We start from the raw sequence: 27,906 nt of genomic DNA on the forward strand, positions 1-27,906 counted from the left end.
TTGCTATAATTCCTTTAGAAGTCCAACAAAATTGCCATTTTCTCCAGTAGGGCAAACGCTTGCCACTTATCACCACCGTCGCAGTTAATCTTTCTTACCCATCACCTCTTTGGATTTATTTTGCAACTAATACTCCAAGCTGCATAAACAGGAAAAAGGAGTTGAGTAAGTCAAGTAAAGCTAGTAAATTTAACCTAAGATTCTAAAGAGACAAAAATTTATAAGTTTAAAATATTGTAATTTTTTTCCTAAAAAATAGACAATTGGCAAATGCCCCAATAAATATTAAAAAATTTGCCGTTGCTCTTAGAGCAGTAATCAATCAACTATAAATCGTGGACCATAGGCTAATTATTATTTGAATAATCAGCCTTATTACTTGTTATATTTATAATATCCCTCGCCAGTCTTGACTCCTAATTTCTTCTGGCTCACCAGTTTTTGAGTAGAATCGCAAGGCTCAAAGAGTGGATTATCAGGATACTTTTTGTACCATCCATTGAGAACGGCCGACGTCGTGTCGAGACCGACGTAGTCCGCAAGCTCTATTGGACCCATGGGATATCCAGCACCCAATTTCATTGCAGTGTCAATGTCTTTTGGTGACGCGACACCTTAAAAGAAAAGAAAATGTTTCCTAAATGTATATCAAGTATTTATATAAAAAAATACAGTAATATACCTCTTTCCATCATTCGAATAGCTTCAGCTATGTAAGGCACTAAAAGTCTGTTAACAATAAACCCAGGAGTGTCTTTGCATGTTACACAAGCCTTGCCGATAGATTTTCCCCATTCTAAAAAGGCTTGATAGGTCTCTTCAGATTGCTCGGGAATTCGGACTATTTCCAGAAGTTTCATTACGGGAACAGGATTAAAGAAATGTAAACCCCCAAATCTAGAAGAGTATCAGCCATTCAGTAAATGTTCAATGCGACTTAATTCTCATTCATAAATAATATATTCATTTGAAGACCTACCTATCCTTTCTGTTTACAACTGAAGCGATTTCGCCAATAGATAAGGAGCTGGTATTGGATGCAAACAGTGTTTTGGGAGGGGCTGCACTATCTAGCGACTTAAAAAGCTTATGTTTTATATCCATATTTTCTACAATAGCTTCCACAACTAAGTCTGCATCTTGAACTGCTCCCGAAGGATCAGTGGATCCTGCAATAAGTTTTTTGATGGCAATAACATGTTACGTTATAATTTTCAGCGATCTTATGTTAATTTCATACTTTGTATATACGTGAGATTATTGATTTTCTAAAGCCAAACAAACCTCCTATTCTCTGAAAACTTCCAGCAAAAAGTAATAAAAAAACAAGCTTTTTCTCACCTTGGATTCTACCTCTGACTGCATCCACGAACTTTTGTGTAGCACTAGCATCATCTTTATAGAGTTTCTTAGCGACTCGATTAACGTTTGTACTTATACTAGCTTCAGCTTTCTTTAAGAGCTCTGGATTAACTTCAACCAAAGTTACATGGTTTCCATTCTGGGCAGCAACCTACCACAGGCATTGCCCGGAATAATCAATTACATTATGGAATTGAACGTACATAAATATAAAATAAAACAAATAATTGAAAGAACAGCCTCAGAACACTGTTCATTTCAGACCAAGAAGGAGAGGTAAGTAGTCTGAGAGGAAATGCTACAAGTAGTAGCTGAATTGTTGAGTGTTTTGATTTGGAAAAGGTAAGTTCGGTTATTCATTTGGAAAGACTCAATTCCTGAGGTTTAGCCTAAAGACAGAAGAGAGCATTAGAGTTTCTAGGCAAACAAAAAGTGGCCGATCTTATGGACTTTGAGCCCTTTCAGATGATTAACCCAACATAACATGTAACAATATTTCACATCAAGTTCGTTAACTAAGCTTTTCAAGACTACTTCAAGTTAACATGCAAGAGAATTTTTTACCTGAGCTATCCCCGAACCCATAAGCCCACCACCAATCACTGTAACATTTTTTATCACATTTCTGGTGCTGGTCGTAGAAAATGCTCGTTTTAAGATAGCAAAATTAGTCATCTTTCCGCAGTTACAGCAAAGCTTTGGCTAAAAAAATACAGCGTGCTGTTTCATGTTCTGCATCAAACCATCGTCATTTTATAGAAAATGCTTCTAATTACTTACCACTTCAAGAGTTCAAGTAAATTTGATTTTATTGAGGTAGTGGAACCTTTTGACCCGTGTCCAAAGTACAATAAGTTGTTACATATAAACAGATGGGAGGGAGTAGGGAAAAACCGCTTAAAATAATGATAAAATAACAGTTCCTATTTAAAGCAAATCTACCAGTAAATATTTGTTAAATGCACATGTAAATGATTAAATTAATAATAAATGATATTGTTATATTAATAAAATAAATGCTAATTAAGAGTGCAATTTAATTGACGTTGCGCACCGTCTGTCAAAACATGATCAGCTGATTGTTGTGAGAAATAATATATGTTTATTAACTTTATTATGTATTATATAATGTATAGTTGTTATGTAAAAAACGCATAATACTCTTGATTTTATTTAATAAATAGATTCTATCAACGTAAATATATCTTTTAATTATGTGGTGCCATCTATGAAATTATGCGATAATTTGAATTAAATAGATAATCACCAATTTGTACAGATTTCAGATTTATGAACCATCTGAATATTGTGTTGTTGAATGTTAAAATTAAATCCGGACACATGGTACATGTACAATAGACGTACAGTACAGCTTTGATATGTTGCATTTTGAATGATTATATCTAAAATATTACAGTCCCGAGCTGATTCAGAAACTATCAAGACCTCGATGTACCTCCTTGTACTTCTGCGTTCCTGATACCAAATGTTACATTTCGTATGCGAATGCGGCAAAATTGATTTGAACGACAATCATCAGAAGTTCAATATACCTCCTCGCATTTTTGTGTTCCTGATACTAAATGTTACATTTCGTATGCGAATGCAGCAAATTGATTTGATCGACAACCATCAGAAGTTCAATATACCTCTTCACACTTCTGTGTTCCTGATACCAAATGTTACATTTCGTATGCAAATGCAGCAAATTGATTTGATCGACAACCATCAGAAGTTCAATATACCTCCTCGCATTTTTGTGCTCCTGATACCAAATGTTACATTTCGAGTAAAATACTGGAAAAATACTATAGACGAACCAATTGCATACAGAAACATTGTACAAAAAGAAACGAGTGAAAACTGAGAGCTCCGATTTTAATGAAATTGTGTTTCGCAGTAACTGTATGATACAGCTATGACACAGAGCAATTAAAACTCGAATCGAATAACTTTAATTTTTTGGCCCAAAGAATATCAAAGGCATCATGAACATTTTTTAGCCAAAAAATCGAAGTTGTCCGATTCAAGTGTCGACCGCTCTATGTCAAAACTGTATCGTACGGCTACCTATGAAATAGGGATATCAGACGTTAAAATGGACGCTTTTGAACAAACTAAGAACAAATTGAACACATAGCCGTTGCATATTATGGCGAACAAAAAACCGATCCGATTTTCCATTCCCTTTATTTACAAAGCAGAACAATACAAGCACTGAACGTAGAACTATAGAAAGTACCCAAGTGGCTCAGAACGAAAACCTGAAAAACAACCGTGAACCGCAAGTTATAAACTATTGAATAAAACTGACTCATGTTATAAAGCGCCTAAAAACCTATGCGTACAATTTTTACTTCTACTAACGTTTAGAGTTTCATATTTGATTCTACTACAAAAGGAAATCACTGAGGTATGTACACAGTCAACTTTTTACAATGGATACTAGTGAGTTATAATTGGACATTTACAGTACAACTGACTTAATTTTATGGCCTAACAGTTAAGTCTCTTTACATGTCACTTTTATTGCAACAAGATAAAATCAATATCAATAAAATATTCAGTTAACGTTTATCGAGTTTTGCTATTTGGAAATAATAGAGTGCATTAGATGACTGTTGGGGACTGTTAATTGGCTGACTTTTTCCAGTTTCACTATGACAGACAAACTGCCCATACCTTCGTCTAACACAGACAGAAGTTCTCACAGTTTGCCTGTCTACTCGATGAGACTGGAACTTATTTAGTTTAGCATTTTGCTGCTCCCGGAGATCCAGCGTGGGGTTGACGAGATCTAGATCATATTTTGCTAAGTGAATGGAAATTTTTAAAAACTGCTATTGCCACATCTTTGTTCTACAATCTTCTTCGTTATGTCAGCGTTTTTTAGTCCCTGTACTTCAGGCCTTAAGAATAACGTGGCCATCTAATACTCGTTAAAACCTGTGTCATCAAAATAAGTTTTTAAAGAAGGGGACGTCTAAATGTACCTTTCAAAAACTGCAACTTTCATAAGAAAGTTCATATTGCCACATTTTTGTTCACAAAATACTTCTTTACCCAACTTTACGATTAAAGAAATCACTGAATTGCACGTTTTACTTATAAAAATTCACTACCTAATTTGTCACTTTCTTACAAAACATATTTAAATGGATCGGATGGATGTTTTAGAATAATAAATGTACTTTATTTTACACAATTTTACGACTGTTTTGACTGCTAACTTGTGCCTTTTATACTGCTCAAAGGTCGGTATTTATATTTTTTAAGTTTTAGTTTATAGGTTTTAAATTAAGGATTATTATCGCTAGTACTAAAAATATTCCTACGTACTTGAGATTAATATACTATAAAAATAAAAACAAATAGTTAAAAACAATACTATTCTGTAACTTTTAACAAATTATCTAAAATTGATTAAAAATAAGATCTCACAATACATATGACAAAAAATTATAACTGGCATAAAAATAATTGAATCTTATGAAATTGCAATAAAAATAGTTTCTACAAATGTCCTCCAAGCAAGTAAACAGTAACTAAGAGTGAATAAAATGATAAAAGTTATTAAAATAGCTCATTATTCTCAATTAATAATATAACTTTAAAAGCAGTCCAACGTGAGTGTATATTATGTATTCAGTTAAAATACATGATTTTTGTGAATTTCAGCCCATAAAATTCCCTCAAAGATATTGCACATATAGAGGTGATAATGAATGAAGAGGTGAGTAAAATATTTGCATTTTTTGGAAACGAAAACCGAAAAATAGTATGTAAGGCCGTTTCGTGATTTCTATTGAATTCAATTGTTTGATGTTCTGAATTTTCCGATTCACCTTACAACCTATTTCATCATCAATTAAAAAACACGTCCATAATTTAACAGGTTAAAATAGCTAAGTACAAAGCCATTAAAATTAAATTCCGCGGGCTGACGCGAAATTCATTGAAAAAATCATCTTTTGTAAGCAAAATAATATTTTTCTAATTCCGTTACACCTTAACACGAAATTAAAGAGAAAATATCCTTTAACCAATAACAATAGCTTCATCGTGTGATAGAAAACAGATTTGTCTTTATTACCTCAATGTTTCATCATCACCACTTTTCTAAGCGTGAATTTTACCGGTGTGAAATTCTAAAATCTCCAGATCCTAGAATCCACCTAGCCCTAGTTAATACCAACTTAACATAACCTCTATTTAACCATTCGTATCACACATACTGATTAGAGGATTTGACGAGGATTGATCCTCTCTATATTACTCGACCCGTTAAATATTTAAACCTATAAGTTCACTTAAAAAGTCTTCCGGTACCTATTAGATGGCACATCGTCGAAATGCACCTTTGGGTTGTCTGTTTTCTCACTATGAGTACATTTAGTAAATTTTAATATGCAGATACTTGCATGAGGCATTAATGTAGGGAATACTGCTTATGCCTTTGAACAATTATCCTGTAACAAGCTTCCGTTATATGAAATCGGGATTAAATGTCTGCATGAAGATAGAGTATTGCTGATTTCCATGGTGTTTGATTTTCCCATAATTGCTAAAGGGGCGGGATTATAGTCTACTTATTGTTCTGTCAGGTATTTCTTCATTTCCTATATCCGTTAGACTAACCTATAGATTGTGCTTCTCGAAACTCAGTAACCTGAAAAAAAGCAGACTCTTTAGAGAGGAAGCAAACGTGAAAATACGGGGTATGAGTCATTCGATAACGTTGAGATATTTTATATTTAATGATATTCTTATGTAAATCGGAAAATACAGTTTCAATACAGTACCCATCATTAAACATACGATATTACGTTGAAATCTGACGTGCGCCTCCATGACCAATTACTCACAATTGGATTAAATTTCGGCTCTATAATCAAATTAATATAAAAAAATATACCATTAGGTTCTGAGTTATTTGGAGCTGCTGGACTAGGCTGCTGCGAGCCGCTGGATTGAGCTCTACCGTGGGAACTCTCGTACTCCATCACTTCTTGGTAGATGAGTTCTTTCCACTGTTCTACAGTGTGCTCTCGTTCGTCTACGCTGTGATCGTATGGACCAGGCGCCGGCTACAGGAATAATATACAAATTAGCGGAAGAACTCAAACACCTCAATATTCGTCTATAATCGTCGGAAATTTATCCTTTTGGGTCCTGTTTAAAAAAGGAGTTTGAGCATTCCGCGCATATTCACATCACACTTACCGCATTTACTTCTTGTTCGTCGTACCATACGTTAATGTACGGGTGCAAAAGTGCATCGTCCACGGATATCCGACACTGTGGATCGATCACCAACATCTTCGATAACAGATCTCTTGCCTGAGTAGCCTGGAAAACGGATCAATACATTAGATAATCGTTCCTGATTTATATATTCATGTTAGTCACCTTCAGTCTGTTATGTTCGCTGCTGTCTGAAGGGAACAAGACGTCAGGGAACAACTTTTCAAACGTAAACCCGGGATACCGTGGCCGATTCTCCACATAATTTCTTACTGTGGGTTGCAGTCTCATCATGAACTGTGGCGAGGGCGTGCCCAGTTGCTCTATAGTAGAAAGTCACTAGATATATACTTGCAAGGGTATGCATAGATATTTTATACCGATAATTTTATTCCATTGATCAATATGATCAGTGCCTGGGAAGAGGACCCCTCCCCGGATCATTTCACCCATGATACATCCCACGGACCAAATATCCACGTTTTCTGTATAGCCCATACCTAATATCACCTAAAACAATGCAGACAATACTAAGGGCTATATTATCGCAGATCTGTTAAATTTGCCAAGGAAATCCACTAAAAGGTTCAGAGGTGCAAAACGAACTGGACTTACTTCGGGCGCCCTATAATATCTAGTGACAACATATGGCGTCATCATGAACGTAGTTCCCGCAGTCCTGGCCAAACCAAAGTCAAGAATTTTTAAGGTACAGTCCGACTTAACCACTATATTACTAGGCTTTAAATCCTGAAATAATAGGAAATTAAATAAGGATGATTGCAAACGTCACCATGGCAACTTGCTCTATGTATAATGCCCGCTGAGTGCAGATGCTTGATCCCGCATAGCATCTGATACAGCAGATAACTCATTCGCTCATGGTCCAGATCCATCTGGATGACCTGACACAGGTTTGCGTCCATGAGCTCCATGACGAGGTAAACGTCTTGGAATTCTTCCAAGGATCGCTGGGGCGTGAATGCGTTCAGGAGTCCGATGATCTAGAAAAATGGAGAAGTTTCATGATTGGCCCCATCGCTTTCGTTTATTTTTAGACAAAGGATTCGTGTTCATTTTTTTTTTAGGGATCCCACGTGGATCCAAGATATCGATTTAAATTAGTTTTGCTCTATGAATACGTAGTTTTCAAATGAATCTCACTGGTTACAAGCCCCGTTTCGCCATTTCCACAGCGGGATTTCATTCATCACTAATAAATAATTGAAACGAAGCGTAAGTAGAAAACCCGATATCAGACCCTCTACGTTGCAGCTGAAAGGCAGAAACGAATTGCTGCAATTTGTTAAGGACATTATCTATGCGGATTGGTTTAGTTGGACAAATTCGACAAATGTTGCCTGATAAACAAGGATAAATCACGATCAACTTACGTTTTTGTGGTTAACTAATTTCATTAGTTTGAATTCCCTATAAGCCCTTTTGGCGTGAGTTACATTTTGGAACGGTCTACTGAGCTTCTTTATTGCCACATTTTGTTGAGTCAAAGTATCCACCGCGGCACTAAAACAAGCAAAATACCATTTTAAAAGATAAAATCACAAAGAAAACACACTAAAACAACTTCATGCAAAGGCGACAATCGCTAATAGGTTGTTAACAAAAAACTACTCTCACCATTATTAACATCTTCGTTTTACACACGTACTGAAGGTTTTGAAAAGGGAAACGTTATTGTATAGTTACAGAGGAAAGAGTGGACAGAATGATTTAAGTTTATAGAAGGTTTACTTACCATACTAAACCCTGTGCACCTCCACCTTTAGGCTCCAAATTTACGTATCGTTCTGGCACCCAAAATTCCGCATCCTCAAAGAGGTACTGAGTGAACCCATCGCGGACACTCGTGGGTCCGCTGGGCGGGGCGGAGTTGGAGTTGGAGTGGGGATCGTGGGGTAAGGAAGACATGAAATGGTACTCGACGATTCGAATATTGATAGAGCCAAGTCGTGTCGAAAATATGCTACTATCATGCACTACTAAATCACAGCAAAATAGTCTTCAAATAGAGATGAAGAACGGGGAAGTTGGGTGTTGGGTGAAAATGCACATAAAACACCACTATGCCAGTGAACACGAAAAAGGCAAGCATTCCAAATCAACTACAAAAAAAAAAAAGAAAACAAACGTAACAAAACAGAAAAAAATTTTAGTTAATAATTATTTCATCCAGAGCTTGATAATTACATATTGAGGTAAATATTATACCATAACAGGCGATTGAAAAACCATGCAACCTAAAATTTGTACGTATACAGGGCGTGTCGCCAAATACTAGCAAGACTCCGACGTCCGGTAAAATTCAATACGGCGATCCGGAAAAGTTTGGGAGAAACTCACTTAAAATTTACAAGTATTTTTGGGGAAAATCGAAAAATTTACATATACAGAGCGTCCCATTGAAAAACATGCTTGAATAGCGACACTTTCTGGGAACACCCTGTGTAATATTCGCTAGCTTTTAATTTCAGCCCAAGGGTTCAGACGTAACATCTGCACCGGTCTGGCCGCCATGGAATCCGGCGTCAAGAGTGGGCTACCCTGCGTGAACATGTGCAGGAAAACGCTTTTTTTTACGAATATACAGAGTGGTTCAAGCTTGAATTTTAAATTTTCGTTCTTAGCAGGGTTCAAAATGCAGTCAATCTTTATGCGATACGCCGATTTAAAATTTCTATCCGATTCCTACTAGTATAAACCGACCCCCCCCCCCTCTCTCTCTCTCTCTCTCCACGCCTTAAAAATTATTTCAATTTTACAAAAATGGAGAATCGTCAGAAGAACAATTCAGATTCCAACTTACCAGACGATGCCTTGAGCCCCGGATCCAATGGGTTTGAGATTCTGGTACCTTTTCAGGATGGTGAACTTTGTGTCTCCCACCTCTACGGTGTAGAACTGTGATAGACGGGACATCTTATTGCGCCAGTCCCAATAGTTCTGGCCCGATGTCTGCAAACAAAACCTGGTGCTGAAAACCGTTTTAACAGTGATGAATATAAATCAGGTAAATTGCACGGAATACACTCTGGATTAGTCTGCCAAGGCGTTAAGATGGATGCAAGCGTTGGTTTGCCAACAAACGCGTTTTCGTGAAAGAAAAACAGGATGCGAATGAGAGTGTTCCGTTATGAGCGAACGAAACAGGTGATAAGAGAGAATTCTCGAAAGAGTTCCACAAATTCGTCACACACTTTACTTACGAAAAACTCGATTTCAGGCTAATTCGCGCTCGCTCAGGGTTACCACAACAACAACAAAAAAAAAAACAAGTTTAAGCTAGCTCAGCTATTCAAAAATTTAAGGGTGAAAAATCGTTGTGAAATTAGGACAATACGCAGAGCCCCAGTTTAACTTGAACGAAGGGTACATTGCCATTTGGCTATTAATCGAACGATAATTATTAGAGATTTTGTGTGATGCGAAAATCCCATACGAACGGGCTGCAATGGAAATCAGGTTGGATCCCACCCTAAAAATACACATTTCAACATTTAGTTCATAAATTAGTTATGCGATACTTTCATATCTTATCAGAATCATCCAGATCCGATTTGGATTTAAGTTTTTAAACTTTGAACCTCGTATTATTGTGAGTACGAGGGCACGAGTGGTGATAAGTGTGAAAATGGGTTTCGAAGGATGGCAAGTTTTCATTACCGTTTTAATAAAACAGCTGGCCTTCACCTTTACTAATTCAGTATTTGTGCCCATATATTTAACGAAACATGGCTAAAAGTGTAGGATTTTCACTTCTACGAGGGCGCAGTTTTCCGCTCCAAGAATACGCAATGCAGTTGAAAATATGGCAATTGTCGGAGGGGGACTGGCGGGCGAGGGAACAGCTCAGGCTGGTACTTTCAGCATAAGTAAAAAAATTTTCCACATATATGCTGTTCCGACTCTTTAAAAATCGTGGGTCGCCATGGGGCACGGATATACTTTGTTAATTCGAAAATGAAGTGGCAATTCTATTGGAACAAAGTAGAGCGAGTTGTCAAATATTGTCCTCTTTCACCCTGTGCACAGGGTGCTTCATAAACGTGCCGTCAAATTTTCGGAAGACGTAGGAGCTGATAAAAACAAGTATTTAGAATGAACGAAGTTAGGTCCGAAAACGCTTGGTTTCCGTGATACGGGTTGTATAATTTTTTATTTTGATATTTCAAAAACGCTTTGGGACACGGACATAAGACTCGGAACACGCTATGGCGGGATAAATGCGCACGTTCCTGAGTATGCAGAATATTGCCATTTGCACCAGCGGCAAATGTGCGGCCATTCAACGGTATGTTTTTGATGGAAAAAACGGTACGGCACTGGCTTTTCTTATTCTAATACTTTTTCATGGTATTCAATTAGTTTTTGATGAATAAAGGGTCTTTTGGTGAGTTGCTGCTCAAGTGGCCATTTTCGAGATGGAAACCTGTTAGAAATTCATCTGGACACCGGTGAAGGTTTCCAAGTGTGATTATTTAGAATTGTTTAGAAGATATTAATTCAATTTCGTTTTAGTACAGATGGAGAATATGAAAGCCAACAATGTTACGTCTGCATTCCAAATCGTTTTTGAATTATGTTTTTTTTTTTCTTTTATTAAAAACCGTGCCATCATAGAAACGGAGCGACTTCGGACCCAACTTTACCCCTTCTAAATATGCAATTATTTTCATGAGGTCTACATCCCCTGAAAGTTAGTCGATGCGTTTACGAAACATCCTGTATACGAAAACACCGACGATTTGGTAAAATTTCGAGAAAAATCTATGGCACCGGCTTCAAGCGTCTCCTTCGTCACTAGTTAATGCGGCAAACAGATTTGTGCGGTTAGAAGTAGTTACAGAAGAGGATTTTCTGTTGTAGGTTTAAACGGTATACAGGAAGGGGAAACACATCGCAGCCGTGACGTTTCGCCCACCGTTTGCCCTATCAGCGGCTTTACTGAAATCTGAGCACCCAAAGCTAGCCTTAGGCCAAAAAACAAACCATAGGCGTTTCAAGAAAGATTTGAAAAACTGACCAACTGACCTTAGCACGACTTGCGATCCCGTGAAATTCTCCACTAAACCTAACAAATTTGATCCGAAGAAGGTCAAAAGTGCCTTCGCCCAGACCACGGGACTGAGAAGGAGGCAGCCTTATCTGGAGGTACGTACGGTGCGGCACTGGATTCGACCGGGAGATCGTCAGTTTCTCTTGTGCAGCTTCCGCAGGACATTGAAAAAGTAAAAACTGACCTTTATGGGAGTGTGAACGAGGCCCCTTTTACCCTTACTGCTTCACACGATCTCTATTAAATTCCCCCCATTTAGGCGATTTGCCAATTCTATACGCTCATTAGCGCAAATCTGTTTGTCAACATCCCGCATTTAAAAAGCACTTTTTGCACCTGGCAAAAATCACACGAGCGAGCCTCATTAGTCCGAGACCCAGTGAGACAAACTCGAAATTTCTCGTTCCGGGATTATTTATTGTGAACAGGCTATATTATAATTAATTAAGCAAAGTTCACGAAATGGTTAATTCGAAGAAGAAAAGTTCCTGAAGCTTGAACACACTCGAGAGAATAATACTTACCAAGAACGATCCATGTTATTCAGTTTCACAATGGACGGTCAAAACGAATGTCTGAAAAACAATAAACAGTTGCTGAGAAAGTTTGAAACGCTGCAGGAATAGATATTTAAATTTCAACAAGAAAGTCCTATTTTGGCACGTAAATTCGTGGTCATTCATAAATCATCGGTCGTTAAAATCATATTTAAACAACAAAAGGAAAAATCAAATGTCGAGTTTATTCGTTAGGTCGCTCCCAGGGAGTATAAATCTCCAATCGACTTCGAAACAGCCGGATTGGGACGCTACTGAGGACGGAAAACGCGGACTTTTTCGAGCGGTCCTCCTCAAGCAGACCGAGTCCCTGGACAATTTTTTTTTCCATGTAAGCGGAGCTATGAGGCCTTTGCAGTCCACGTTGATTAGCAGATAGATATTTCCCTGTAAAGGAGTATGCGGAATTTCTCCCGGGGAACATAAAACCATCAATGGGATTACCATAAAACATCGATGGAAACCAATCCGGAAAGCATGGCAGACACCTATAATTCCTCGAGGGTTAGGCGTTGACCGTTGTTTCCATATAAAATACTCGGGGAAACAAACGGGGGATGAATAAATAATTCCCGTTTGAAAAGAGAGTCGCTCCCACCTCTTTTTCATTTGTTGGTTTCTATTGAATATACCAAGAGCTTCGAAATTTAATTTGATAAATAAATACACGACGAAAATACTCCCCAGAAAATATAGGTCACAAACCATCAAATTAAATATTCCCCGAGGTTTTGAGCAGAAAATTCCAGCTGCGTGGATGTGATTAAAGACCAAATGACCTACATAAAGCACGTTGAAAATAATAAAGCTGCTAATGCTGCCCCCAAACTTGGAGTAGAGGCGTTAAACTATGGGAAGAACTGAGTAATTTAAAAACTTTTACTCCTGCGAACTATCTTAACTAGATAAACTTAAAAATGTTTTCTTGGGAAACTTAAATTTATTTTTCTGATTGCATAAAATTATCGGATGAAGCCTACGAACCGACTGAGGCCGGCTTCGAAGCGGAGAAGCATGCACCGCGTGACGTAGAAAAGAGAACACCCCGTAAAAATGGTTTTATTTAAATAATTATTGGAATTCATGTTTTTGCATGCGAGCACAAAAAACAATTAAATTTTCCGCCATGTTAATCAATGTTTTTCCCGAGCTATCAGGAATTTTAGTTTTTTTTTAATTGCAATAAAATATCAACAATATGAATGCATAATATCATTTATTGATGTACAGTGTGTTTAGAAAATACTTTTAGATTAATCGAATATGCCCAGACGCAGAATGCTGTGAAATTCTCGTCGATTCAGCGAGTTCGAGAGAGGTCGAACAGCGAGTCCACGAGACGTTGGTCGGTCATTTGGGGAAATCATCACTAGATCGAGCCGCAGTGCAAACACTATAGAGACGTGTTGTCAGGCACAGCTCCAAAGAGAGCCAACAGGCAGAAGGAGAAGTACTGGACGATCCCGAAGAACTGGAGAACGCCGAGATGGCCGCCTTCGAATTACAGCTCTAAGAGAGAGGTTTATCTCGTCGAGGACGCTGACGGATCATCAGTTTGCTGAGCATGGAAGGCCCAACGGGATTCGAACCATTTATTATCGGATAAGAAGCTTTGGACTGATTTCCTCCCGTCCCCATCTCGTGTTACCCCTCACCATCAATCATCGTCAAAATCGACTGCAGTGATCCAGAAAACGGATACGTTAGGATCTGGAATGGGTTAATGTCGCGTTTAGCGACGAATCCAGATTCTGTTTGGGCGTGCATGATGGTCAGGCGAGAGTGAGAAGAAAACGGCGTGAAAGACTTGATCGTCAGTTTACAATACAGAAGTACGTCCATTGGGGTAATGGTTTGGGGTGCTATCGCGCGTGGTAGCAGGTGACCTTTACTTTTCGTTTGAGGCGGAACGGTAGCCCAACGATGCATCCAAGAAGCTCTGGAACCTCGTCTCGCGACTTATCTGAAAACTCTTTTTAATCTAGTTTTCCAGAAAGACAATGCACGACCGCATGTGGCTAGAGTGACCGTGGGCTTCATTCAACAAAATGAACTCAATTTGGAGCCTTGGGCACCTCGATCTCCAGGCCTCTCGCCGATCGAATATGTATGGAATATTGTACGTAGATGGTTGTATAAGTTACTCCATCCCCCAGAAACCCCAGCGGCGCTATGTCATGCCGCCCAGTTAGCCTGGCATGAGATCCCCCCCAGAGGAGATCAATCGCCTTATTAGATCCGTGCCTGGACGTGTACAGAAACGTATAAGACATCGCGGAGAACCAAAAAATGATTTTTTTTTTGTTTTTTAACAATTAAATTGTTCACTGTTTTAATGAAGTACTTGTTTTATTCTAAGAAACATGCATAACAAAAATGATTTAAATAGAACCATTTTTACGGAGTGTTCCCTTTTCTATGCCACGCAGTATATTTGAAAAGATATGCTGCACACTCTGATGGTTTTATTTAAATCTGTATCGGAACAAAAAATTCGTCAATTAATCATTTTAACTCTACTTTAGCACTCTATGCGCCAACCGCTTAGTAGACGCAGATAAAATGCCCTCGGATTTATCCACCCTCAACACGGAATTGCTTTCATCTTTCGAATGGACGACCTTAGGATGCAAAGCCTGATAATTAAATAAAAACAAAAGGGGCTAATCACCAAATGCCCTCCGGCATCATTTTGATTGCAGGGGGGCGTATAATAAAGTAAACGTGATGCACGTTTTAGGTTTTAAATCTAAATTAACTAAATCTATCAAACTTGAAACTAAAGGGGCAATGACAGGTAACATATACCTCGTTTGGGTGCGCATTTGCTGTGCAAATAGAGTTGGGTTCAGGGATGAAATCCCCTCAAGCAATGACTTGACGTGGGGATTGACTGAACTAACCTTAATGGGGGATCATCTGTAAGTATATAAAACAGTCCATTGGTTTGGGACCTATATCGATTCTGGATATTAAGGGTGGCTCGAAAAGCGGTTTAAGTGACCTTTATTTGAACGTGCAGGGAGTCCCCAACTCGATGATTCTACGGGGTGTCTCAACTCAAAGTTTGATGAAACGAACTTTGACCCTGGCACAAGAGCCGTCACCTTCGTGCTGTTCTAGATATATTTGAAAAAACTTCGCCTTTCCGGACCGACTTTTTTAAAATGATTATACGAGGCGTTTCAAAAAAGCAGGCGAAACCATGGGCGCCCAGCTATACTAGCCAAATGTGATGAAATTTTTCCGGCCCATTAGGCAACGTCAAAGTTGATATATTTTTTTAACTGAAGTTCTGCTTCACGTGTTAACTCCGGAAAATCAAATAGAACTGCATATTTTTTTAAAATACTTTTTGATAGCAAATATTTTTTTGTGAATTTAATGGTGTATGACGAGTTAATGTTAAAACAATTTTTAGCTGGGAAAAATTTGAATAATATGAGTTATGTCGCTATCTGCATCATCTGCATTCCATTCAATCTCATCCTGTACAAAGATACTTCGCGCCGTTGACAAGTGGCGCTCACATGATACTGAGTCAGAAGGGATGAGATGAATCCGCCCTTAACTATAGGAACCACATCGCCTTTCCAACTATCAACTGTGACAATGCAGAAGAATTTTTTTTCCAGTTAAATGTTAATGTAAAATTAACTTGCCACGCCTCATTAAAACGCAGGAAAATGTTTTCGATCAAAAAATGTTTAAAAAAATCAAATTTTACGTTACTTAGTGATCTGAAAAAAACCATTTTATTTGGATTTTAGTTAGTCAAAATCCGTTCATAAATAACTGAGGTACAGGATCATCCGTTTCTTTTTAGACACCCTGTATTAGGATGCCCCATTTAAAGATTCATAATTATAGTTAATTGCGGCTAAACCATATGGCGTAGAAAAACGCCAACTGTACCATTGATGTTGAGGACCGAACACTTACCCTTCGATTTTGAAAAACAAGGGTGCCTCATGCCGAGGGGAGATAAAGGACTATGTTTAATAAAGACATCCAACGCAATTTACTACAAACACGGACTTAGTAGTTAACAGGTTAACACCTTAGACCCACGACATAGAATATTCTATTTCAAACGGGGACGCTAACGTCACGTCCAGTTAAACTGAACTTTCCAGGGGCTGTTACCCAGTACACTGTCGTCAATATAAATTCCATGAATAATTCCTCATACAACTAACTTTTTTTTTTGAACAACAAACCACCAATTTTGGAGTGGGGTTTCTCGTCCTACAACGCCAGTCTCGGCACTTAAAGAGGCTCTTCGTATCTCGGTTGAAGTCCCAGAGTTTGCAAAATGTAGTTTGAGGAAACTCTATGATTTAGTTTTAGAAACCCTCTATAACAGGCACCCATTTAGTCACAATACAATCAAAATATGAAGACACACAATACTAAATCAATCCTCCTAATGGGAACAAAACATTATCACAATCCAGGAATCAGGATTCAATCAGCCTTTCACTTGCAAATCTTCACTCCCGAGTCGTACATTATTTCACGTATATAAACCGGATCGATCCCTTTTATAAAAGGGCCGCATGGTGCATTGTAAAGTTCCAGAGACCGAATGACGTCAGTCAGTTTTATGAGCTGACTCTATCGGCATTTTGTTCTCTGTTCACCGAAATAGACAGTTAGTGTTTGGTCTCCCAACGAGGAACAATCTGAATTTAACCATTTCTTGCGTTACGAAGTGACGTTAGGTATTTATGCTAATAAGTATTAAGTTTTTATAGGAAAAATATGAAATTCGCGTTAAAGTAATAAAAATATGCGAAAGAAAACATTTTCGGTGGAACAACTCGTACTTTTCAAAGTTTTTCGCCTCTTAACTGGGAACGTGCAAAGATTTTAAAAGCCACGCTTGAGACACGGAGGAAGAGGCGTCACCATATCTTTTTCTTTTGGGGCCGTTTACTATCTCGAAGAATTCATTTTGCCATTTCGAGGCATTATATCGGGAGTTTTCGAGTTTTCAGAGCAAAAGCGGCAGAAGTTTGTGGAAAATTATCTCAAATTCGAAAAATATTTCCAAACCAAATAATTCGCTGCCTGTGGCAAAAACGAGCTTCTCTCCTCGTTCACTTTCTTCGCCAGTTTTGTCAATGGAGTTTTTATTACACGAACGTAAGACCTTTTAGGTATTTTTTATAGCGTCCGTTTACCCTTACTTCACTTAAGCCGTCTGGAAAGTGAAAACTTCCTGCCAACTCAACAACACGCAATAAACAAATGCAATACTCCCTAGAATGAATGAAACGACTTTCTCGGGCTTTCGAATGCCCTTTTGAGGCCCATATTCCTTCTTATCCTGTAAGGGTCGCATTTAGCCAATCTGAAAATGTAAAGGAGAAAACCTCTTTGTTAACAATGAAGTGTATGCATGTTTTTATCTGAGCCGAATTACTACGTATTTCTCGGTCAAAGTATCAGCAACTGTGCCCGGCAATAGAATCAATAGACTTTGGAGACGTTCGCCGCTTTCGCAGTCAACCCTGTATATCTCGTCTCATAACGACTGTGGATCAGTCATTCGTGTTTCGTCAGGGTACCACGTATGACTGTTGACCAGAGGCGACTGCAGAAGTTCCGTGATAAATGATATCAACAGAAACGCTAGGTGTGTGTTCCATGTGAGTATGATATGAATCATCGCTGAGAAGTCATACTAATGTATAGGAATACAACAACTTTGATTGATGATATTGAAACGAAGTGCGTGAACGGAACAGTTTGTATTTATCCCACATTCCCTACATCAGCTATGGAATGGGAACGAAATGAATAGAGTGGGGCTCCTGGTAGTACGTGTGTAAGGGAAGCTTTCAAAGGAAAGAAAAAAATTAAATTTCCAGGTTCCGGTCAGTAATATACAAGGTGTTAGTTGAGTGTATCTATTTACTTCGAGGGATGAATCTCTCAGTGATTTTATCACAAAATGTTGCAATGAATGTAGATCCGCAACGTCTTTGTTTAAGAACTAGAGGGTGTCGAAATTTCCTTTTTAATTTTTTTTTTAATATTTTCGGACAGAACGGTAATAACCGGAGAAAATTGCAAATGCACAGAAGATAATATGTAATAAATGTGTAGAAATCGAAGGTTACCATTTTCAACATCTATTATAATATTAAATTAATTTTGATAATTTCAATAATTGTTATTAAATCAATTTTGCCCAAGTCAAGTTAATTCCAAGCCTCTTTATCTCCAAAACGGTTATTTCCACAGACATTTGTCAGGATTACCTTTTTTCAATAGGAGCACATGTACAATAAGCTTATTAATACAAAAGTAGTATACAGCGTAGAGCAAAAAAATTAAGGCGAATTAAAATGTAATGGAACCCTGCACGTGGCGCCCTCTATCGGCAATATAAAAATGAAGACGATGTGTGAATTTTACGTCATAAAAAACACGTATACCTAATTTTGCTCGATTGTTACATCTGCATTCGGAAATACATATAAAAAATTTTTTTTAATTAAATTTGAACACCCTCTAGTTCTTAAACGAAGATATTGCGGACGTACGTTCATTGTAACTTTTGTGATAAAATCAGTTAAAGATTTATTCCTTGAAATAAGTACATGCACTCAATTAACACCCTGTGGATTTAATAAATAAATAAGAAAACCTCCGTTAAGCTAGATTTGTGCTGAATAAATATTGGCTCAACAATGCATTTCAATAAAAAGAGACTTCTCTGATTTTCCTGTTAGTTGAGAAAAGCGACTCATTGAATAACTAAAATTACTTGAGCCACGTAGATAAATATCAGCTTTGAATGCTTCCAAGTTAAGTAGACAAGAGAACAAGTAAGCCTTTTGTATGCAAAGAATTCGGGTGAAACTGTCTTCAATTGTACACTATTTGAAAACTCTTTTCCCTTGTTGGTTTACAAAATGATGAAATTTGAGATACCAGCAAAAAGGACTAACTGGCCCTTTTTCAAGCGGACTTAAAAAAAAAGAAGTTCAGTAAGTGTAATTAGTAACAACTTACCAATTTTCCTCAGCTGCCAGAATACATGTGCTCAGTCAGCCCATCATGATTTTTATAGAAAACTGAGAATATTCAATGATATTCAGGATGCAATTCCGGTAACAGAATTTGATGAAACTGATTAATAATTTTTATCCAAAACGTATCAGTTGCCATGTTAGATAGCGTAAGACGTTAATTTTTAAAAAGTCTTTAATAACACTTTTATAGCCAGCGACTTAGCCCCAACTTATTCCTTACGTGTGTTTAACGTGTTCAATGCAAAGATGGACTAACCGATCAAAATTTAAAATATTTACATTTTTCTGCTCTAACGGTAATTCAAAAACATAAAATAATCATTATTCGCATAGAACGCAAGGGGCAGTTAGCACTCGAGGTAGCTTTGATATGATTAATTATCATGAACTAAACTTAGTTATTTTGAATCGTGTTTTCTCAACCATCGGATTTCTAGGTTAGGCCACTTTGGCGCTGAGCGGGCTCAATTTCATTTAAAAAACAAATCGAGTACTGGGTCAGATCAGATCAGGTTCAACGCACGACTGTGGAGTTCCTCAAATCGCGGCTGATTCACGAGATCCACAGTTGCATTGCTCGTATTGAGCGCGAGAGCTACAAGCTTCACCAGGACAAACCCTCACGATGTAGAGACGTGAAAAGAGAATAAACGAACCTAAACTTTCCAATATGGCGCCGAGGTCGGTCATCGGTTCAGCGGGTCTTCCAAAGTATCGGATCAATCTTCCGTACAAAATATGCAGAGTTTGACCCCAATTGTCGAAATACCGCTCGCACATAAGCGGGACTTTTCAAGCAGAATTTTGGATTTAGCTAATATGTCATTAACGGTGAATAATAATGGACAAGATTATTCGTTTTGGAACCAGCATAATTGCATTTTTGAAACGACGTACGTGCCTGGTAGTTCTATTATTGAAAATCACTGCTTCCCGGGAAATACCGATTGTTATTGCCCAACCTAAATTATGTCAATCCAAATCAATCAGCCGTTATCGAAAGAGGTTTCATGTTACTTGAGATGATTGAGGAAAGAAAAGCAATTAACCGGGAATGAAAGTCTTTATAATATGAAAAGGAAATAGTTGAATATTCAAAGGATCGAATTCTCTCTCCTTATACCTGGTTTAGAAACCATCGCATCGGCTGGCATGCAATGGAAAACCTCCATTAACTGTTCGGTTGGTGTCTCGCAATTATTCGTCCATTCTAATTCTAATAAACTGAGACGGGGGCTCTTTGAATGACTTAAAGCAAGCGGGAGATGACTTGCCTCCGCATTTTGGCAACGCCTGATTTAAAATTATGTTTAAAATGCTGGAAAAACGCTGGATAATTGGGGGAAAAAATGAAAACATGGGGGAAAATTAAAAGCGACGTTACAACACTTTATCATCGCTCTTAAATTGATATTTTTAATTAATACACACACACACACACACTGCTTTCGCTTTATTAATTATGAATTAAAAGGTTCAACGTTTAATTAGTTTCCTACAAATTCTTTCCCAAAAATATCAAATGTAAAAAATATCTATCCGAGGGCAAAAAAAGGAGCTAAAACATCTCCGGAATTCATCCTACGTCAGTCCTTTTTGAACCTTTTACGCTGATATCGAATTTCCTAATCGGGGAAAATGCTCTTAGAATTACAAAGAGGGTAGGTTCACAGCCGCAGATCGGTTTCTCCTGTCAATGAAATGTAGCTTTTAGGCATTAGAATTGGTTTTCCCTGTCAATATAAATAAAAAAATATATATATTACGGATAAATCCGAAGCGTTGTTACTGCTATATGGTGTACGAACAGGAAGACTGAACCTCGAATGAAAAGATTTATGTAAAATGGTGCATCTACTCCTAGAGCCAAGAGTGCCGAAGCGGTTTTTGAGGCTTAAAAAATAATTAAAAAATCTGATCAAGGGCGTCAGTATTTCGGGCACAGCGCACGATTTCCTTCGCTTCAGCCATTATTGTCCCCATACCTCTCCAGCAAATAAAAACAGACATTTTATAGCCTTAAAACGTATTGTTGCAGTCCTATTATACATGACTTTAACGCATTTTAAATTCAAATTTCATACGAGTCGCGATTACGACGGAGAAGCCGCTTTAACTTTATAACGATTTTAACTGCAAAACCCCCAATTTTAAGGCGGAAAAGATACTACTTCCCGAATTTTTAAACAAACCAGCACCAGGAAGAGGCACAAAACCCCTCGGACGTCGCAAAGTCAAAGTCGAAAATAATATTAAGGGCGATGCGAATGGAATTTCCCTTTTATGTTCCTTTTATTAGGGGAGGGTGTCGCAAAGCCGACTTGAAAAATTGGCCCTGTTATATGCTGTTTTTAATAAAACCTGCCACGCGGAAAGATCAAGAATGATGAGATGGGAGGGTGATTACCTCGAGCACACACGAACAAATCCCCCTGAATTCTGACAAAATGCTCTTTATTTTGTCCGTAAAAAAAATCGAAAATTACAAAGAAGACGAATGTGGAAAGCAATCAACGTTCAAAGTGGGAGGGCAAACTTTCCAAAGGCGTCATTAATCAATTGCCCCTAACCGTAAAAAGTCAATAGAAGACACCGGTCGGCAAAGTTGGTGTTAAAAGTATTCTCCAATGTGTCTCGATCTGGTTACAACTCAAAGACCCGGATTAGGTTCCCCCGAACTTTTCTGAAACACAAACGTATCTGTTATCTGGGCGTTTTAACAAGTTTTTCAAGATAGGGTGCGGGGTTGTGGAAAGTTCGAAGGAGATTTTCACTTTAATGCCTTAAGATGGATTGGAAAAAACGCCCAGAGGCGATTGAAAGAGGTAAAAAAATTATTTTCTAATTTGTTGAATTTAACCAAATGGCACAAAAGAAATCGTAGTGAAATTTCAGTCAAAATAGGAATATCTCAAACGGACACCATTCCGGGAGCCTCTGATGCATCACGGATGTGAAAACTGAGAAGACGTGAGCTTCAGCTTAAGTCGCAGTTCCCAGATCAACCTTCATAAATTCAACTTCAATTCTATAATTCATAGTTTCATGTTCGACCACTTACTCCAACTCCACGGAATTAACATACCGTCAAGCAGAATCAGAAACACACATATGACTTCATGTACGCATGAGTTGCAGCTTACTGAGCCATCGAAATATACTATAGAAGTTTTGCATAGAAAATGTTTAATGTTCTCCGAACTTTTGTTTCCCCATTGCCCAAATATTTGCATACGAGCCACTTCCTCGTCTGCTTTCGTGTTTCTAGTAGTAGATTTCGCTGAAAAGACGAATATTTTTCTTGTAATTTAATGCCGACAGAAGAGCATTGAAAGCTCACTCAAAAAGGGCAATAACACAGTGAGTTTCCCCCCGAACAACGAGGTCGGAAAGCTTGTTTTCTCGTTTACCTGGGACCGGTACATGACCGTCACCTTTAGGACTGGACACCAGTGAAATCGATAACAGTCGTTAATGCCGATGAAGAGACTTTCTAATCGACAAACTTCTCTAGTACAATCAAAAAGTGGCAAATCTATTTTATTTCAGGTGCTTAGTCTCGTACGAATTCCGTAAATCACCGTCCTCTTTGAGATGCTTCATGTTCAATGGTAGTAAAGTTTAAGTAGAAAAGGCTGCCTGCTTCGACTTTAAGTTCGCTAAAACTATTGGAATGGCTTGAGTGCTGCATAAAAAGCGTTTTTGAAGTGTTTCAAACGAGAAGAAGTTAAGAGAACGAAATGAGATTATGCACATTTTCGCCAAAAACTTGCATGCCTCACTATCAAAAAATCGTGGTTTTTCACTTGAAACGTGTGCGACAAATTTCTCTGCTAAAAAATTGAAATCAAAACAAAGCAACAGCAATGAATGTTCAATAATGAAGCTCTTGGCTTCCTAGCGAGCATCCGAGACCTTTTTTTGGTGTCTCGGTACCTGCCTATGCGTATATGATTACGGGGTAACGAAAAGATAACAATGTAAAGCGGAAAAGTGCTCCTCGAAATCCTTTGTTATAGATGAATTTTCTACGGAAAACCCTTCACCGGGAAAAAATACCTGAAAAATGAAGTCGGAAAATTTCCCCCTTTCGGTTCAAGTTGAAGGGCTTTAGAGATGGTGTGGCGAATATTCAGCGCAAAAAAGTGCCTAATTACAAGACAGTGTAGGGGGAGTTATAGGGGAAGGCTGAAGGAAGGTACTCAAAAATATCCCACCGATTCAGTCAAGTTACTAAATCGTACTGCAAAGTAATAAATGCAGAAAATTACTCAATATTTGGCGCATAAATGTCAGGAGAATGTGGACAATACACAATTCGGGTATGGGGTGTGTTGGGCACGTGAGGGGTCTAGTCCGGCATTTTGGAACAAGGGATGGAAATGTTTCTTCCAAACTTGGAATGCATTTGACAGAGAAAAGGGATATCGAAACCCTCTAGATTGCAAAAACATTCGCAAATCTGCACTGAGGCGTTCGTTGGCAGTATATACAACACGCACGCATATCGTATTCAAAACGAAGAACCGAATAAAAAAAAATACATAACAGCTACACACGAAAGATACAGCTGTGTGTAGCAGACTTACTCTTAACAATAGCTGTCAGTAAAGGAAAGAAGCTTTATCGTTTAGCAATGTATAGATAGACGTTACCGAACTCCACAAAGGGAAGAATGGTATTAGAACAAGCCTGGTGAACCTCATCCGTTCAATGGAAAACGAGCGATGCTTTCGAATTAAGAAGATTCGTACCTGTCGAGTTATTCCACGAACGCCTGGCAATTTCCACAAAGCCGGTTCAAAGGTCGAATTTAAGAAATGGTAACGATAAAATTCGCCGCCATCTTGGTATCGTAGATACGAGGTGTTTTAAAAATCTCTACATTTTAGGGCCCCTCTGTACTTCCTTTGTCCAACAAGATATCGATGAAGCGAAAACGGATGCTGGTGGAGGTTCAGCAGTAGAAGCCAGGAGTGTGTTCCGTTGTTTACACCATACGGTTTAGCCGCCCGCTAATTGCACTAACGATTCTTTGAATTAGACACCCACACAATTAAATGTGTTTGTGTACACACAATGGTATTATTCACGATGCCATATTCACAAAAATACTGTAAGGGCCGATATATCCACTATAATGTGGCCATTATTTGCCGTAAATACACGTTTGCTGGCAGGTTCATTGGCGGTTGCCTGACTGAATTATATAAGCAGGGTAACAAATAGGTTGGAAATAAGCGATTTAAAGAGAAAATATTAAAGAGAATTTATCAGCAACAAAACCGAACGGTTTCAACCTTAGCAGTGCAAAAAAAGACCCTTTTCAAGCCTGAAATAATGTGCAGATTTAATTCAAAATTTTTGTGCTTCAATTGTCAAATGTCGTTTATTGTCCGCGTCTATTTTTATCCATTATTAAGGGAAATACTGGTGTATAGTCAATATTCTCTTTATATCCTACATACAGTTGCAATTTTTGCAATATCCTGAATATGTAGTCGGAAAATGGCTTTTCCAGACATCAATATATTTACCCCCGTCGCGCCCGGCTACACATTTCCACGATTTCCCCATGCTTGTTTTGTTGAAACCTATTGACTTTTCCATTTTAAGTGGCATGCATTACAAATCTGCCAAAATATGGGAAATTCGATTAGACATAAATTTATAAAGAGCACATTTTTTCCTAAGGATCCTTTGGCATTTTGTTCATTCGGCTTGAAATAAAGCATGAATTTGTCGACACTTCCAACCTCGGCCGAACATTGGGAGTGGGAACATTTTTGGCAACATTTCAAACACATTTGCCAGAATTTACGATGGAAAAGCAAAATGCGGCAATTCGGAAGTGGATATTGATAAGCTGGTTTCAAACTTTTTTAAGTTTAAGGTTTAGTATTCACGGGTTTCATTGCCAAGAGTAAAACACACATAATACGATTACATAGGATGTACCAGGTTGGTGACAAATTAATGTGATAAAGGATGGAAACATACAAATTTGTTTGAAAATTTAATGTATTTAATCGCACACTTACCACTAATATTAACTGTGGACTGTGGAGTGGCAATTGACTGATGGTTTTAGTGGAAAAGGGATTAACTGAAAAAGAAAATAACACTAAATATATATTGAATGTTATAAATCTAAATTAATCCAAATTAAACCTAACAAATAGGACTTCAATTAATTTTGAGTAAATACGGGTAACAATGGATTTTATCGCCGGAATATTGTAACATCACCAGTCGACAATCAGGACCATTTATAGTAATTTCAGTATTTATCATATATCGCAATCATCCCAATATTTACCAATACCAAAACAGCTAAAAATGATTTCTTTATTACTTATATTTATACGGTATAATGGTAATATCATATTAAAATTGGATAAAACTTCGACTAAAATACCAATTTTGTTTGTGATAACAAACTTAGACAAAACCATTCCTCAATAATTACCCCGGGACCCTTAATTTAGCTTTCTCGGCAAAAAGGGCGCGCCCCAGGTTTCAAAACATAATTTTACGCTTAAGCGACTGTTGCAAATTTAATTTTTAACTTAAACCGAAAATTGGAACGGGGAACTTTTAATGTAATACAAACGGTTAATTTCAGGCTGCAAAATGAGATTTTTGAGGCTAAGGTTTTCAAAACCCTTATCTGCCCTCCGGTGCCCTCGTAACCGGCAAAAAAAAAGGTCGCCGAGCCTTACGAGAGGATATTACTAGGCAATCGAGTTTGGAATAATCTGAAATGATCCTGATTAAAAAATCGTTGTTTACATGAGGCAAAGTGAACACACACCTCATACCTGCAAATCTTGCTTACACTAAATATACTAAACAATTGTTTATACTACTGAATTACTATGTTACCGAGCTTTCGTTACTGAATAAACACTGTTACTCAATAAATTCGAAAGAATCGAAAAGGTGATGATGTAGCTCATTCTGCTTATAAATTGGTTGATTATACCTCTATTTGCGGCCTATAATAGAAACCCATTTTACTGTAAATTTTGTAATATTGAACTGTTGCCCAACTCATTCCAAAAATACACTGCGCAACTTATCCCAAAAATAAACAGATATTCTTCATAATCCCGTTCAATCCATTCAAGAAATGAAAGTACCAAGTGTTTATTATAATTATTAGCAAAACGAATAACGGATTAGTGTCGAGACGCATATAGCGCATTTTTTACTTAGCCAACTAATGAAGATGGTTGCTATGGAGACGAATGTCGAATTAACTTGCATCGCTGATGTAATGATTCAAGACGCGTTGTTTTTCCGTGTCTCCGCAAGGAAAAGAAGGAAAAAGAAAGTTCTGCAAGTCTGCATAGGATACATTTTTTTGTTATAAAGAAAACATCAAATCAAAAACCCGCATGAGGTATTTTACCTTAATTGAATTGGCGAATTAACTTTCCAAACTGGGAAACCCCGTAGAATTAATGTCCTCGAGATAATTAACATTCCACCAAAATTCGCATCGGCACGTATAAAAATAGGAATACATTCCGGTATTCCTAGTTTTTACATGTTTCGGAATTATGCCGAAACACGCAAGTTAAGAAGCAAAAAGAGAAATTAAAATAAATTATTATACGGAGTTGTACCATTCGTGGTCTAATTGCGAAATTGTTATTTTCAAGTAATATGTGGAGTAACTGATTTAAATAAGAAAAAATTATATTATAATACAAATTGTAGAACACATGAAAATCTTGACATTGTCAAAGTAACTGAACAAGTGTCGTTCGTTTACAGAACGCTACTTAGTACTTTAGTGCATCTATCATTTTAATACGTGTTTTCTCCTACTACAACCAAATAAAACCAAATTTTTACAACGAAACGGAAAGCTCATTTGAAATGGTGTGACATCAAATGTGTCAAGTAGTATTTCATTTGACAACCTAGGAAATTCCCTAAATTGGCACTTCCAATCAAGTGGCGCCTCCTGCCCACATTTGCATCGATGGTTATGTAGAGAATGTAAACTTTTTAAAATTGTTTTTGCTAAAATTAGTCTTCTGCGATACGACAAGTGAATAACCCGGCCTGTGTCGTTTGGCGCAACAGCGATGTTATTATTTCAAATATTTTGGATGTAACATTTAGAGCGACGTGACCGATAGTGATAAGATTTCCGCATTCGGATAACTTCGAATTCCAACTTTAACAGAATCTACTTGTTTTTTTTTATTATTATTTTATTAGTGATTAGATGTTAGTCTTGCCAAACAAAATCAAAAAAGGCTCAAAATTAGTTTGACTAGTTCTGGAAAATATCGAATTATTGAGCTCTTGTGCCCAACTCTAATTCGGAAAATGAATATTCGTTATTGAGCGAAATCCATGTATTTATCCGGTCAAGGCAATTAAGTCGTTTGATACGCATCAAACTGGATTTTCCAAATCAAACAATTAGTCGTTTTTGGCAAGCTTTTGTGCGCCAACGTAACACAGTCGTTAAAGCTCTTTCACACCCGAATACCCAGTATTCCCCAAGAAAAAAACGTTTCTTTGGGAGCAATTTATGTCAAAATCTGCAATCAACGGAGGAAAATGCTGTGGCCGAGAATCGAGACCGGCAGCTATTAATATT

General features: G+C 37.7%; 2 protein-coding genes across 9 annotated transcripts in view; both read right to left on the bottom strand.

Moving 5' to 3' along the window:
* Positions 1–217: 217 nt before the first annotated feature.
* LOC136340427 (hydroxyacyl-coenzyme A dehydrogenase, mitochondrial-like) lies at positions 218–2,427 on the bottom strand. Its single transcript, XM_066284498.1, has 6 exons — positions 2,143–2,427; positions 1,927–2,064; positions 1,342–1,513; positions 980–1,169; positions 683–897; positions 218–614 (listed from the first exon to the last, which is right to left on the bottom strand). The coding sequence occupies exons 2-6, from the start codon at positions 2,035–2,037 to the stop codon at positions 376–378; spliced, it is 927 nt and encodes a 308-aa protein (XP_066140595.1). The 5' UTR covers positions 2,038–2,064; positions 2,143–2,427; the 3' UTR covers positions 218–375.
* A 1,108-nt stretch (positions 2,428–3,535) lies between these two features.
* Positions 3,536–27,906, bottom strand: part of bsk (mitogen-activated protein kinase dJNK) — a 45,786-nt gene continuing 21,415 nt past the window's right edge. For 2 of the 8 annotated variants that reach the window (XM_066283602.1, XM_066283603.1), the window contains exons 2-12: positions 25,325–25,389; positions 12,205–12,255; positions 9,431–9,579; positions 8,001–8,130; positions 7,413–7,610; positions 7,222–7,356; positions 6,987–7,116; positions 6,772–6,929; positions 6,586–6,711; positions 6,278–6,449; positions 3,536–6,031 (exon numbers count right to left, since the gene is read on the bottom strand). In XM_066283602.1, coding sequence (XP_066139699.1) covers positions 6,024–6,031; positions 6,278–6,449; positions 6,586–6,711; positions 6,772–6,929; positions 6,987–7,116; positions 7,222–7,356; positions 7,413–7,610; positions 8,001–8,130; positions 9,431–9,543 — 1,170 coding nt within the window. In that variant the 5' untranslated portion in view covers positions 9,544–9,579; positions 12,205–12,255; positions 25,325–25,389 and the 3' untranslated portion in view covers positions 3,536–6,023. Of the gene's footprint in view, positions 6,032–6,277; positions 6,450–6,585; positions 6,712–6,771; positions 6,930–6,986; positions 7,117–7,221; positions 7,357–7,412; positions 7,611–8,000; positions 8,131–8,362; positions 8,730–9,430; positions 9,599–12,204; positions 12,256–25,324; positions 25,390–27,906 lie in introns of those variants that run through there. The other 6 variants (XM_066283597.1, XM_066283598.1, XM_066283604.1 and 3 more) reach the window with 4 other exon arrangements.

This window comes from Euwallacea fornicatus, chromosome 7 (assembly GCF_040115645.1).
Source record: "Euwallacea fornicatus isolate EFF26 chromosome 7, ASM4011564v1, whole genome shotgun sequence".
NCBI classification, from domain to species: Eukaryota; Metazoa; Arthropoda; class Insecta; order Coleoptera; family Curculionidae; genus Euwallacea; species Euwallacea fornicatus.